This window comes from Dinoponera quadriceps, unplaced genomic scaffold, assembly GCF_001313825.1.
Source record: "Dinoponera quadriceps isolate SergipeBrazil2010 unplaced genomic scaffold, ASM131382v1 scaffold2183, whole genome shotgun sequence".
Taxonomy (NCBI): domain Eukaryota; kingdom Metazoa; phylum Arthropoda; class Insecta; order Hymenoptera; family Formicidae; genus Dinoponera; species Dinoponera quadriceps.
This window is the reverse complement of record NW_014556922.1, coordinates 1124419-1138781: the sequence shown is the minus strand read 5'-3', so window position 1 is coordinate 1138781 and position 14363 is coordinate 1124419. Positions and strand designations below refer to the sequence as shown.

The 14363-nt window shown below is 47.4% G+C and overlaps 1 protein-coding gene across 7 annotated transcripts in view; it reads left to right on the top strand.

Moving 5' to 3' along the window:
- Positions 1–13068, top strand: part of LOC106748419 — a 69914-nt gene extending 56846 nt beyond the window's left edge. For 4 of the 7 annotated variants that reach the window (XM_014626904.1, XM_014626898.1, XM_014626902.1 and 1 more), the window contains exons 5-14: positions 788–851; positions 2039–2134; positions 4620–4720; positions 4844–4975; positions 5068–5241; positions 5330–7270; positions 7495–7633; positions 8007–8129; positions 8280–8678; positions 9188–13068. In XM_014626904.1, coding sequence (XP_014482390.1) covers positions 788–851; positions 2039–2134; positions 4620–4720; positions 4844–4975; positions 5068–5241; positions 5330–7270; positions 7495–7633; positions 8007–8129; positions 8280–8678; positions 9188–9231 — 3213 coding nt within the window. In that variant the 3' untranslated portion in view covers positions 9232–13068. Of the gene's footprint in view, positions 1–787; positions 852–2038; positions 2135–4619; positions 4721–4843; positions 4976–5067; positions 5242–5329; positions 7271–7494; positions 7634–8006; positions 8130–8279; positions 8745–9187 lie in introns of those variants that run through there. The other 3 variants (XM_014626901.1, XM_014626900.1, XM_014626905.1) reach the window with 3 other exon arrangements.
- The last annotated feature ends 1295 nt before the right edge of the window (positions 13069–14363 follow it).

Sequence of the window (14363 nt, the reverse complement as noted above, 5' to 3'; positions counted from 1 at the left end):
CCCCCCCCCCCCGACTCATCGTCCTTAAACGGTCTGCCTTTTTTTTCGTTTCATTTTTTTTCAGACTCACGCTCGCGTATAAAAATATAAAAATATCGGGCTATGATATGCAGCCGCACGCAATGTGCATTTTAACGATTTATTGCGTTATCAGCTACGAGGAGGAGGACGTGTACATTCGAAAAAATTTCAAAGTTTGCACAAACGCGCGTACCGGGGCTAAATCCGAACGCGATTATCCTCCTCGTTGCGGCTGAAAACTATTTCGGATTTAACAACCCTCGGGACTGACCTTTTCATTTCGAGGACGGATTCTCGCCGTTGCAATATCGACGGCGGACGATACATCGAAAATATTCCGGAACTTTTCTGCTCGTTTCGGCCGGTTACAATGGCGACACACCACCTTTCCCAGTGGAAATTACAAAGGTGCGTTGTACACCTAGCGAACGAACAACGAACGGACAGCGAATGTGTGTGATGTATTCGCGCGCGAATTTCCTTTTAAAATCATCTGATAAGTCGCCTTGTGAGCAAATCGGCCTGAGAATCGTGCCGTTCGGATTTGTCGCGACATATGCATCCTTCAAAAACGTAACAACGAAAATTTGCATTCGCTGTTCGCTCGCTAGGTGTATTTATAGGCACGCTTTACACGCTCGTTCGCTCGCGCCCGTTCTTTCTCCTCGTCGTTGAATACGTGCGCGTGTTCCCGTTTCTCCTCCGCCAAATCGAATTACCTGAGCCTCGTGTGTCGACTTACCGTATTCGAATTACCGTGTTGCAGTGCGTATTACAAAGGGCCGGAAACTGGCGATTTAATGCTTTCACGCTGGAAACGGTCACGGGCGGTGAGTATTGTCGAAATCGTTCATTGTTGGCAAGTTTCGCCGCGTTGTCAACGCGAGCGGAGACGAGGATCGATTCTTAGATCGTGTTCGAGCAGGCAAGCGCGCGCCTCTTAATTCCTCTCGCGCGGGGCACTCTTGCGGGTCGCGCGTTTCCCGAAAGAAGGCGCGAAAAGAAGCAGCCGTCTCGCGCGAAGTCGAGAGACGAGAAGACGCCAACCTGGTTCGCGGCCAATCGCTGCGCGATCCTGACGCCTTTCGTTCGTCGGAGGCGCTATTTTCTCACGCTCGAGATGCGCGCGAGAGCGTCGAATCGGCGACACGAGATGCACAGAAGAGCGCATTTACGTCACCGTGAGCGCGCCAAAGCGGTAAATCACTGACGGAGCTAATTGCGATTGTCGCTCATTCGAGGACCACCGCTGCGGGATGCTTTTTCAACCGGCTCTTAACACTCACACACATTGTAGCAGCGCCGCGCTGCGTCGGTACATCGTCGAGAGGAATTAACGGACGAGCCCTCGATCTTTTCGCACGCTGCCAAAAAAAGATCGGTTGAATCTGGGCTTAACGCATTGAAGCGAACGAACGAGAGACGAACGGCGAACCCAAGCTCCCGTTGTTACAATTTACACACGCCAGTACGAATCCGTACAGGATATTCGTCGGGTCGATTTGCTCATGAAGTGGTTCATTCGAGGAAGGTTCACGCGCGTTTAGACATCAGTATACACGGTCATATTAAACGTTCGCTGCTGGTTCGTTCTTCGTTCGCTCAATGGTACACCCACCTCGGGAAGAACCAAATCTCAGTTTTCCGTGCGACCGAGTCAGACCTGACACAGGAGTTTCGGTTGCCAAATTGATTCAACGATGAAAAATCGATAGTACTGCCATTATACGGATAATTTGACCTCCGGGGGGAGACAGAATAAATCGGGTGATAAATACACGATCGGTAATATATGTTGGATCAGATTCAGAAGCTTGTTTCGTACACAAACAAGGTCTCGTTGCCCATTCGGCCGAAGAGGAGAGTTGTTCGCCACGACGACGTGCTCGGAACATTGACTGGGTGTCTAATTTAAACGCGCGCTCGAGGACACGTGGAAGAGCATGATCGGTTAATTCATTCGTACACGTACCTAGATGTGTCGTCGACCGTCTGACGTGTCGCGTCTGATTTCCAGGTCGTTCCCTGCCGGTGCTGTGTGTCCATCTCTTTCACTGGTACGGGCTGCTACGACACTTCAACTTGGACGTCGTAACCGTGTGGAAGTTATTCGGTAAGCGTATGCGGGAATTACAGGAATCTTCGAGTCGGAATTTCGGAAGCTCGCGCCCCTGCCTATGCTGTGTAATATGTATGTGTGTATCAATCGGATTGCGGATGATACACGCGCGCAACGGACGCGAATATGTCGTTATGCGTGCGACAAGTGCGCGAGGCGAAACGGGCGAATCCGCTTCGGATGTCGCGGGGTGCATTTTTGCATCGTCTCAATCCGGTCGATAGCGTCGCCCGGCGAATGGGGCGCGAGTTTGCTCTCCCGCTGCTGTCGCAACGAAATGATGATTATATTTTCCACGGAGGCCGGAGGAGGAAGTTGCGCTACGAGAATTGCGTACGCAACGATCGATAACGTGACGCACGTGAAAAAAAAAATGCGATAAATGCGGGGTTTTTATCTAATTTTAACGTCGCGCACCGCGCTTCTCGCCACTCGTGCCCTCCGTGTACTTAAATAGCAATTCAGCGGTTTGTCTAGCCGTGTGCGCGATTACTTGCGTGTGTGTGTGCGTGTCGTTAGGTCCGTCACGTAAAATGGGGCGCGAGTGAGCAACGACACACGCTTATGCCGCGACAGATAACGAGCATAGTTAAAAATGAGCGGACGTGCTATCAACCTGCTGGTTTATCGGAACTGTCATTTACATTCTCACACACGCGCGCACACACGCAGAGAGAGAGAGAGAGAGAGAGAGAGATACACACGCGACGATAGTGAAAGTTACGCGCGATCGCATACGTACGTGTGGGATCGCTATGTTTTATTTCTAAAACACCTGGAGCGCGCGACCGCGCACGCACGCATACCGTCGATTTTTCGCGAAACCGCAATTTAACGCGGAAACGCGTCCGCGAGATCGCAAATAACGCGACGAGACAAACAACAGAATTACTCGACTCGCCGCTATATTTGGTGTGTTTAAACCTTCCCTCTCTCGCTCTCGCGTTTTCTCGCCGGTGGGATATTCGATATGATTCGCGCGGCCTTTGCGCTTAATTATTTCTATAAAACCCGCACACCGCGCCATCGTCGTTATTTTCCGCTCGCACAACGTGCGAAAACGCGCGTCGGGCACGTGCGGCGTTTCGTGAGTATCATGTTTCGCCACACACACACACACCGTTATCTTTCCGGTGAGATTTCCTCTCTCTTTCCTTCTTTCTCGTTGTTTTTTCTCGCATCACTGTAGCCGCGCGACACGCGCAGGTCGGAAGCTATTCGTCGTCATTAAATATTCAAAAGGGCCGAACCCGTAAGAGGAATGGCTCCCTTATGCAATGTTTCGGTATTTATAGGCCACGCGGCACTTATTATTTATTTATTCCACCATGAATTTCCATGCAAAGGAAAATTATGTATCGTCGCACGGTGTTATGTATACGTGCTCACGGCTTTTTTTTTTCTTCTACGAGTCCTACATTGCTCATTTAAAAATAGGGCTCTTTAATTCGCGAATGTTGTCGTCGAAGCGCTACGCCGCGACGACGACGACGCCGCTTGCCAGGCTTGCGATATAACGTTGGCGAGGAACGAGGATTTAATTTTGTCGTCGAATATTTTCATTGTGTATTTCGCAATTTTTCATTACAACGCATCGCTCAAGGACGTATTGCCCATAACTCAGAATAATGAGAAACTTATGAAAAATGTTACAAATTGATCTACATTGTATTTTAAAGTGACGCAAAAAATTTGACAGCAATTCACAGCTTGGATTAAAAGTTATTCTATTTTAAAGTAGATTGCAAGGTGAATTCGATAAGAACTCGATGAAACGTGCTGTGTATATATTGAAATATTATGTAACATTAATTATATTTAATTAAACTTTAGTTCTATTCTTTAACTACTTTTAATTTCTTTTTTTAATATTTCCTAGAAATAAGATTTTAAGTTGAAAATTATAGTATTAAAGGCTAACATGCAGACATTATACAAAAATATTTCAGAATTATTGGCCATTTTGTTTTGAATATACAGTGGTGTAAAGTCCATAACTTATAGTAATACTCGAAATATATGTACATATGCACATATTTAAATACTTTTACATATCTCTTTCTATTATTTATTCACCTCTATTAGGTAAACTATTGCAACAAATTAGCATTGATAAGAAAAATAAGAAAATAATATTTTCGTATTTGTAATTTGCATACACATGTCTACCTCAACTTTATTCCAAATTAACATTTATTATTCAGGTAGCGAAATAAATATACAGGAACGTAATTTTGCTTGTTGATAACTAAATTTATGAGCGATCCCTTTGCCAGTGAAAATACGACATACTGATGGGCAATACATTCTTAAAACGAACGAGCGCGATTCTTTTTAGATATTCTCAGGTGACTTGTAATACGTATCAAACGTTCGAAGAATAATAACGTAGAAGCGAGAAAGCGAGGACTCGTGACGAATCATTGCGATGTTTTCTCTCTCGGTGGCCTAATAATTCCCACAATCGCATTAATTGCAGCTTTTATCGAGGAGGGTTATCATAGTACAAATCCTTACCACAACAGTATACACGCGACGGACGTCACTCAGGCGATGCATTGCTTCCTCCAAGAAAAGAAGGTAACTGTTTATTCACGGTTCTGTCGGGCGAACGTGATGAGCGGTCCGGTTATCTAACTCGCGCCTCTCGCGATCCACTCTCGTCGCTCTTCTCGCGAAATGACCGGGCCTGTAAATTTTCAGATTAAGACACACCTAACCAGTCTCGAGATTATGGCTTCCTTAATAGCGGCTGTAACGCACGACCTGGACCATCCGGGCGTCAATCAGCCGTTCCTGGTAGCGACGAGCAATCATTTGGCCGCGCTCTACCAGGTAAGGAGCGCATTTCCGACGATCAGGATTTATCGACCAGATCGTGACGATGACGGTTAGAATGTCGGAATGAAAACTCGGTCAATTTCCAGAACACATCTGTCCTCGAGAATCACCACTGGAGGTCGGCCATAGGATGCCTCCTGGAGAGCGGCGTCTCGGCGCAGCTGTCGGCCGACGTTAGGCCGGAACTTCAGCGGCATATCAGCTCGTTGATCCTGGCGACGGATATCACCAGGCAACAGGAGTTCCTCACGCGTTTCAGGGTATGTAGTCGCAAGCCTTCCGCCGCGCAGCACCTCGTATACCGTTCGATCGATTTTAACCGTGGCCTTTCACGGATCATCTGAGCAGGATTACCTGAGCAACAACACGCTCGAGATGAAGCGCGCGGAGGATCGCCACTTCATCCTGCAGATCGCCCTTAAGTGCGCCGATATCTCCAACCCGTGCCGGCCATGGGACATATCCAGGAAGTGGTCCTACAAGGTGTGCGAGGAGTTCTTCAGACAGGGTGATTACGAGCGCCGGCTGAACCTGCCGGTGACGCCGCTGTGCGACCGACACACCACCAGCATCCCGAAGATACAGGCCGGCTTCTTCAAGCACGTAGTCACGCCGCTCTACGTGGAGTGGCACCGTTTCCTCGGCGACGGGCTGAGCGTCTCGCTGATGGAGTATTTGAAGGCGAACCAGAAGAAGTGGGAGGCGTTGATCACGCAGGAAGCGACCGAGGAGACCGAGACGGAGATTTCCGAGCTGGACGAGCCCGAGGGAGGCGTTAGCTCGGGCGAGGAGACGGGCGCCGACGAGGATTCCGGCAGCATCGATCTGCTGATACCGGCGGCGTACGTGCAGACGTCGCGGATGCCGACGTTGCCGGGTCGAGTCGGCCTCGATCGCGTCGGCAGGCGTCACTCCGTACCGCTGAGCGTCTCCAAACCGTTGAGCCTCCTACCGCCGAGGCAAGCCGCCAGGAGGGAGAGCCTGCCGAGCGAACACGTCAAGTCGAAGAACACCCTGCTGAAGTTGGAGGATCAAGGCCTCCTCGTAGGGCCGAGCTCGTTGTCCCTGTTGTCCTCGAAGAGCAGCGTCGGCGGATCGTCCAACGTGAGCGCCACCGAGAGGCCGGTGAGCGCGGAGAATCTCCTGCCGGAGACGAGCATAGCCAGTATCACCAGCAGCACCGAAGCCTCGAGGCTGAGCTCGGTTTTGCAGTCGGCGGAGCCCGGCGTGCTGCAGACGAAGCAGCTCACGCGACAGCAGACCTTCCCGCCGCTGCAGCCGTACGCGAGAACGAGGTACATGTCCGCCACCGCGGAGATGTCGCAGTGCTACACTCAGATCCTGATGGAGGCCGACAGCTCGTCCGGCTGCTCGACACCGACGAAGGAGGAGAAGTCCTGCTCGAGCGGCGGCCAGTGCTGCTCACCGTCTACCGGCCACCCGAGCCGGCAGTCCTCCAACGTGCTGCCGCCGAGACTCTCGAAGGAGCTGCTGGACCTGCCCACCAAGAGACGGGGCTCGACCCTGTCGGACACGATCAAGCAGAAGTACGACTTTGCGCACAGCTCGGAGCAACGGCGCCATTCCATGCAGACCATCCGCCCGGACGACTCCTTCTCCAAGCATCGCCACAAAAGGCCTTCCTCCGCTCAAGACGCCGAGTCCACGCGAATGTTCTACGCGACGTTAACCGGCGGCAGCGGCTCACCTCACGGCGACAAGGACAACACGTCCGTCGCCGAATGTAAAACTCACTCGGGCTGTAACGTCGAGCTCAAGTGTAGTAGTAACAGCGGTAGTGGTAGTAATCGCGGTGGTGTGAAGTTGACGATGCACGAGTCGCGGACTACGTTGTCGTCCAAGAGGTCGGACCAGTGCGCTTCGTCGGCTAAGAGTGCCGATCAAGAGTCGCGGAGATACTCGACCCCGGTCGCAGAGTGTAGAACGGTCAGCGCGGCCGACAGCGCAGGTAGACGATTCACCGCGATACCGGTGTCCTCTGAGCTTAGCACTCACAAAGTGTTCTTTATCGGTAGTCCTCCCGATTCGCCGCCTCGTAATCATAGTGTGTCTTCGTCGAGTGACAGTGGTGGTGAGGCGAGACGAAGTGTCGGTGGTGATTCGAATAGCGAGGCCGTCGCGATCGGCAGTAAGAGGGAGTCGGACGGCACGAAGGAGAAGAGCTCGAAGATGGCGAGGTTGAGCCCCGACGCGCAGATGAAGGAGAACGTCGATCCGCGCGCCTGCGACGAGTCCAAAGCGTCAACCTTGTCCCGCAGGGGCAGTCAGGTAAAGGGATGGACTTTCATTCCGTCTGCAGCTCTGATATAGAAAAGAATATACAACGTGTTTCGAACACCGTCCTTAGAAGTCAGACGTTTATTTTTACAGTCATCTCACACCTCAGTGTTAAATTATTTATTCCAGCATTGTTATCTTGTACCATCCTCTTTGTTGTCCGTGTACGTTTCGTTTTTTTTTTTATCCGTAATTATCCGCAATGTTAAACGCAGGGGTGGGCGAGAAGACGCGGATCAGCTCCGGTTGGCCTTTTATCGAGATTGGACGACTTTGCTCCAACTCCCGTTCCTGCCAAAGTCGATCATAATTGTAGACGCGGATCTGTACCGACTGATATCACTAAACATCAAGGTACCCGCACGTTTTCATTTTTGCACTTGACGCTAGATTCCTTTTCTGTTATCTTCAATTTGTGAAACCTTTACCTTCCGGGTATCGTTCACGTAACTTTTTCCCTAGGACGCAAAATGAATTGCTTTCAAATTAGAAAATTTTACACCAGAGGAGAAGATTCACGACTCTCCGGAGGTAGATCATGAATCTTCTCTTCCAGCGTGAATTCGTGAAAAGTGTAGATTTTCTTATTTGAGAACACTTTTCGCCCCGGAGGAAAAGTTACGTGATCGATACCCTGAGTGCCTATAGTTTGTTTACAGTCTTTATAGTACTTGCCACACATCGCGAATGTATCGTGTCTTACTTATCTGTATGATGCGTTCGTTAGGTGGAGGTTCCAACCGGCTCGCTTTAGGACCTCGTGGAGATAATTTTTCGGCCCTAAGAAGAGCTAGTCTTCCGCAAGAAGCTGCGCTGGGAAATCTTGTGGGAAACGTCCTTAGTGTAACCAGTAAGTACAGATACTCACGCGCGTAAACGTATCGCATAGACAATATGTAAAATATCCAGACGTCGATCTTCAAATCTACGGTAGAACCCTGCTGACAAGACGCGCGCATCTTAGCATCTCGTGAGAAACGAACGGTGAACTGATTTCCAGGCGAGCGCGAGAATTTCCCGATGAACAACAACAACAATAACAACAACACCACCGGTGGCAGCAGCAACAACAACGGCATCAGCAGACTGTTCGACAGCACCGTTTCCGGGATGCTGTCGCCGAGACGGGGGTCGGTGCCAGCAGACATATCCGAGTTACGCCGCGATCTGTTCAGTAGAAATAGCATTAATAACAAGCCGCGAAACCGCAAAAAAATCTTGAGGAGACGCAGCAGCGGAGGCCCGGAAATGTTCACCGGCGCGTCCACCGACGGGAACGAGAACGGCACGTGGCTCAAGTGGAAGAGGGAGGTGGGAAAACGCGAGGCTGTTCCCCCCGAGCCGCTAGTCAAGCGAAGAGGATCCCTGCCCATTGAGATGGTGGCTGTCTCACATGCTGGTCGGTACAACCATAGGTAGAGGAGGATGTCGTAACACACGAGGGGTACAATTATTTTCCAAAAAAGTACACTTCTTTTTACTCTTTTTGTCGCCCCCTTCATTGTATCGCAAAGAACTCGCGCTCGGAGAACACAGCAATTGTTCGAAGATCGGGCGAAGTGTCACCAGCGAACGGTCTCCTCGACGATCTTCCTGTACCTTCGAAGTGTCTTCGAAGACGAGAGAGGGTGCGACGTCCGAACGAAGTTGCAAACACGCGTGAAAGCAATGTCCGCTTACGTCTCGACGTCTATTCAATCGTTGTGCTTTCCGAGCGCGTCATCGATCAGTGCGAACTGATCACTTCCTCGACCCTGTTCACACATACATATTCTTAAATCAGAATTAACAATAGAATCTGAAGAAATTCCCGACATCCATTCACTACGTATCATGAGAGCAATAGTAAAAAAAAATCGCCCCTAAATCGGACTCTGACGAAATTTCTCTACTTTTTGTCCACTGCAGGATCAACATCGGCACCACGTAGATCTAGCTTGTGGCGGCTTTAACGTGCTCTGGAAATATGTGGACCGTCCATACTATCAGCGGTTAACGTCGAATCGAGCGCTACTGCGACGACAGTCTTTCCTCGAATCATCAGCAGTAACGTCAAAGTAGCAGCAGCAGCAGCGACGATTGATCACCGAATTTCAAGATTGCCAATGCTGAAAACTTTCTCCCGTCGATTGCGAACGTGAGCGAGTGAATAATTGTATAATTACGTTTTCGATCATTTTCAATGTTAGAAACGTTATGAAGAACGATAAACCAATTGTAGTAGTGATTTGCACTCCGAACCGCGCGGGATCTTTTTAACAAAATAACGTCTCGATACAATCGCGAATACCCTTGCGTATTCTTGCCTGTGCTATAGACAAATCGAAAATTAGTCGACGGGTTTAGTTTTTTTTCTCTTTTTCGGTTCATTTATCGGCGTCACGCGGCATTACATACGGATTTTACATTGCGTGGTTATCGGCATATCGTGCATCGAGATGTTATAGAGATCGCATAGTCAATATATATAAATCCAGTAAAGGGAATATATAAGCATCGTAATTCTAAAGTCTTCCTCGTGCAATCCGCGCAACCGCGCGCGGAAGAGGTTAAAAGGAGACTCGCCTGAGTGAAAGGCGTTACATTTAATTGTGCCATGTACACGAGAGAGAGAGAGAGAGAGCGTTGTTCGAAATGTGACACTTTGATGAAATATAAAGCCTAGTACAGTAATGGCTCAAGGTAAACTGGGTAACCGAGTTCATTAAGAAACAAAGGAACGAAAATGAGAGGGGAAGAGAAAAATGAGAGAGAGAGAGAAAGAGAGAAATACAGTCACACAGGGTTCAATGACTTTTTAAATAATAAAAATGCCTAGGAATGGAGAAGGAAAACAAGACTGGTAGAGAGGACATTCGCCGTTATAGATCTAGACGTAAAAAAGAAAAATGGAGAGAGAGAGAGAGAGAGAGAGAGAGAGAGAGAGAGAGAGAGACGTAGATCGAACAAAACGAAACGACATTTGCTCATAGATAAGGAAATTTCGATTTTTTCGAGAGACTCACGGCAAGATAGCGTAACTTGCAGCAGGTCATCGATCAGCGAGAATCGCAGTACACGCCATTCGTGTTGAATTTAATAAGTTAGCCCTGGCGTATGTTTCCCCCGTAATATTTATATTCGCAGACGTTTTGCATCAAATAATGTGTAAATAACGAGGGCTCGAATCGGCGAGTTTCATTGTATTTTTTAAATTGGAAGTGATAATACGAGATAACAAAAGCTACCGTAGCTGGCTCTAGAACGGATATTATACTCAATTCGGAAAGATGGTTTTTCATCCCGTCGGTATATCTCATCGGTTACGTTGAAACACTTAAGCATTCCATGAGGAAAAAAACAACAGATAGCATACAGTATGTGTGTAAGATAGGAGAACGAGTTAATAATAACAATAATAATAACATTAACCTTAATAATAATAATAATAATAATAATAGAGGAGTACATGAAGTGGAATATCGACGGGCTGCGTCAACTCGGCCGTGGCACTCGCGAAATGATGTGCACCTGTATATAGATGCATTCATCTAAAAGCGTTTACACCCTTGTACCGCGCTTGTGCCTCTCACGTCATCAGGGAGAGCGGGGTCTAGCGAGGAATCTGGAGTGTCCGCATAACAGAGTGGTTCTGCTGGATGTTGCGTGCGTAAACGTCTTCAGGAGCCCTTCCAGCAATTTTGTGCATGAGCACGAAATTGTGCGGGAAATGGCGTTTCTCCTCCTCTTCCTAAAGGATCCTCCCGAAGGAGGAGAAGAAACGGAACGAGCACGTGGATGATTTTCCGTATGAATTCGGCACGCTACACCGGTGGACCGGCTCGTTAAGCTCATGGTCATTATCATTGACGCACTCGGCGGTGTGCGATCAACGCTGCCTTCCGCGCTGAACACTTCATCTACCGTTCGTGAATGAAACGGAGCTTATCGAATAAGCTTCCGGCCGGTGAAACGTTAAGACAGACTTTCTGTTCCGGGTGAGAAAACGAAAACGGCCGGAAGGCAGTGATTCTCGGGTCCGTGCGTTCGCATACATAACAATAATAAAAGTAATAGTAATAATACTAAGAATAATAACGATGATAGCAACAATAAAATTGTAATTATTACTTTTGTCATCGATATCGTTCGCTCTCACCCCGTCGTTCGATTCCGATAATTCATAACTGTCAACATCGTGTGTCATCGTCATCATTATCATCGATTGTCGTCGGTATCGTCATTATCATTAATGTATCATCGTCATCATTGTCGTTGTTGTTATAGTTATAAACAATGTTCAAGTAAATGGACGTTTTACGATTAGGCTATAGCGATATGTGCGGTTCGTCTTGTGAAGTTAATTAGTTAGCGAGGGAGGCGCGTTGTTTAATTACAACTATTATTTATTATATACCCGACGGTTGCGACGTATAGGTTTATGGTACGTGAACTGAAAAACAAATCAAAAGGTACAAGGTGCCGTGACGTATAATCTCTAACAAAAAGAAAAAAAAAAAAGACGAAGAAGACGAAGAAGTTGCGTTATCGCGAACATATTTTCAATACAGATATTATTAAACTGCCCTTGCCGTAAATACGACAGCCAATGCGGATTCGCGAGATATACCATCCTTGTACGTTATTAAAACTATCGACCGGGGAGATAGAGCAAGTTTTGATAACACCGTTGTTTTACATTCGAAGAAAAAAAAAAAGCACGCGAGGAGGAGCGGCGAACTCTGGACCTCTGTCGTTAAAGAACAAAGCTGACGGTTTACTTCACGTACTGCTGTAACCTGTCGTCTCACAGACTGTCCGAAAGTAAAACAAATAATATTAACTAAGTCATTAGAGAGACGCAAGATGAAAGGATGAAAAAGTATCGATTACATAAGTTTTACGCTTAATCAAAAAAAATAATAATAATCATTAATATATCTATGTCGACATTATTAGGTAGATTGTCCCATTTTTAAGGGTGAATATTTGCGAACGCTAGCGATCTTCCTCTCACCGACTTTTCCAAACTCTCTCGATTCAGCAGTTGCCAGCGCTTTATATGTATTTCATCACTTTTTCCGAAACAGAACCGACTTACTGGACGACTACGACGACGACAGAAACAACCACCACAACAATACAACGACGACGACGACGTCGCGTCACTTTAAAGTAACATTTTTCCTACGACTACAACACACCCGAAACCCGAGTAATTAACGTTTCTTAATACGGTATCTGTACGGCACGCGCGGCGGTTACACAACCAGCGCGACAATGAAACATTGTACAAGTACGTTAATATATTTAGGTAGCGTGAAATTTCCTAGTCTTTCGAGTCCATTAAGAGAATGTGTGTATATACATATTATAACGATGCGCGAACTTAGACGATATATACCACGGAAAACACTCGGAGCGGAAGGAAGTCGAAGAAGTTTACTACAATGATGACAAATTTATTTAAATAACACAACTTCTCTTAAGAAACTCTTTACCCTTACCAAGACAGACCAATCAAATGGGACTAAACGAGAAACTCTTTGTGAAAGCCGTAATTGACTTAAGCTTGCCTGACGAAGTAAATATGATGGATTCTCAGTACTTCTATACACATGACCATACTGTCCAATCACTTTTTGAGGAATTTATTGCACCTATAGATATACATGTTCCCTTTTTATCATAATTCCGATTCCCCTCACCATCCACATCGCCAATCATAACTACCACCACCTCCCAGCACCTCCTCCTTGCTCCACTAAAGGCTTAATCGATGTTCTTTGACGAAAAAGGAAAAAAAAAAACAACATAAAATCCCTTCGAATTTCTCCTCTGCCGATCTCTGGACACCGTGTATTTGTATCGTGACATTTTCTATCGTCACATTCCCCGACGGAATGTGAGGGAATTAATCAACACAAGACGCAGTAAGATCCGGATCGAGCTTGTCGTGAAACAGAGATTTCATTGTATCCGATCCGTATCGGCCGAAGGCGACCTCCGTCGGTGGGGCCGACCACCGAATTGGGAAATACGATGCGAGCCTCGTCGCGGTGAGAACAGCGTTCCATATCGGTATATATTGCGATTACGTTAGGGAATCTCGCTGTAACTTCGTTAACGATTATTATTGTATTATTAGGTGTGTCTGAGGCGCGAGTATGCATGTGTGCGTGAACGTGTATGTGTGTGTAAACGGACAGGCGTGTGAGAACGCGTGTTTCTTCGAGTCCGGATTCGGTAAATCTTCCGCTGTATGTAATGTTTTTAGCGTGTACGAGCACCGAGTATGAATTTTTCGCCTCTTGATCCTCGTGTAGGTAACGATTGCACGACATTCGATTATCGTGAACCTTCCCCCCCGTTAATCGGTTACACTTGGAGATACATATAATAACGTGCGCGCGTTCTTCTGTCCGTGTAACTGACGAGCTGCGGCGAATTGTCGCTGAGGTTTGCAATTTTCGCGCGCGCGGCCAACGTGGGAACGATGTGAAACTCCTCTTTCTTCTTCGATTATACGATCGATTAATATATCGGAAGACGCGTTTTATTCCATTGGTATTTGTCGAGTAGCGAGTAAAGCGATTTTTTTCGCGTCTATAACTGTGTCAGTTTTACTAATGGCGTTTGCGCTGCTAACGTATCGGCGGTTCGAGCGGAATAAAGCGGTAAATGATAATTTCGATTCATGTCATTATCGTACCTGTGTGTATGTGGATGTGTGCTTGTGTGTGCGTAAGCGATACTTCTCCGCGATCCCGAGAAGCCGCGCGACGAACGCGACTGAAATATGTCGCGCGAATGAACGGACGGAGTCGCAAACGGGCGAGTCATTCGGACGCGCTTCCGTGCGCGACTTTCTCTTTCTCCAACGCGACTCTTCTAACGCTGACTCTCACTCGGTTCCCAACAGGCTTTTACGTTCTTTCACGAGGGCCCACGAACGAACACAAAATTTCAGCGCAAATCGCAGTATTGGATATGTCAATTATAAAAGAATTTCGCGCGTAGTGAAATGGGTCTGTTTGACGACAAGAAAGTTATCGTGTATTTTCTATATAACGTTGGTGGTAGATAGCTAACTTGCGCTAGATGC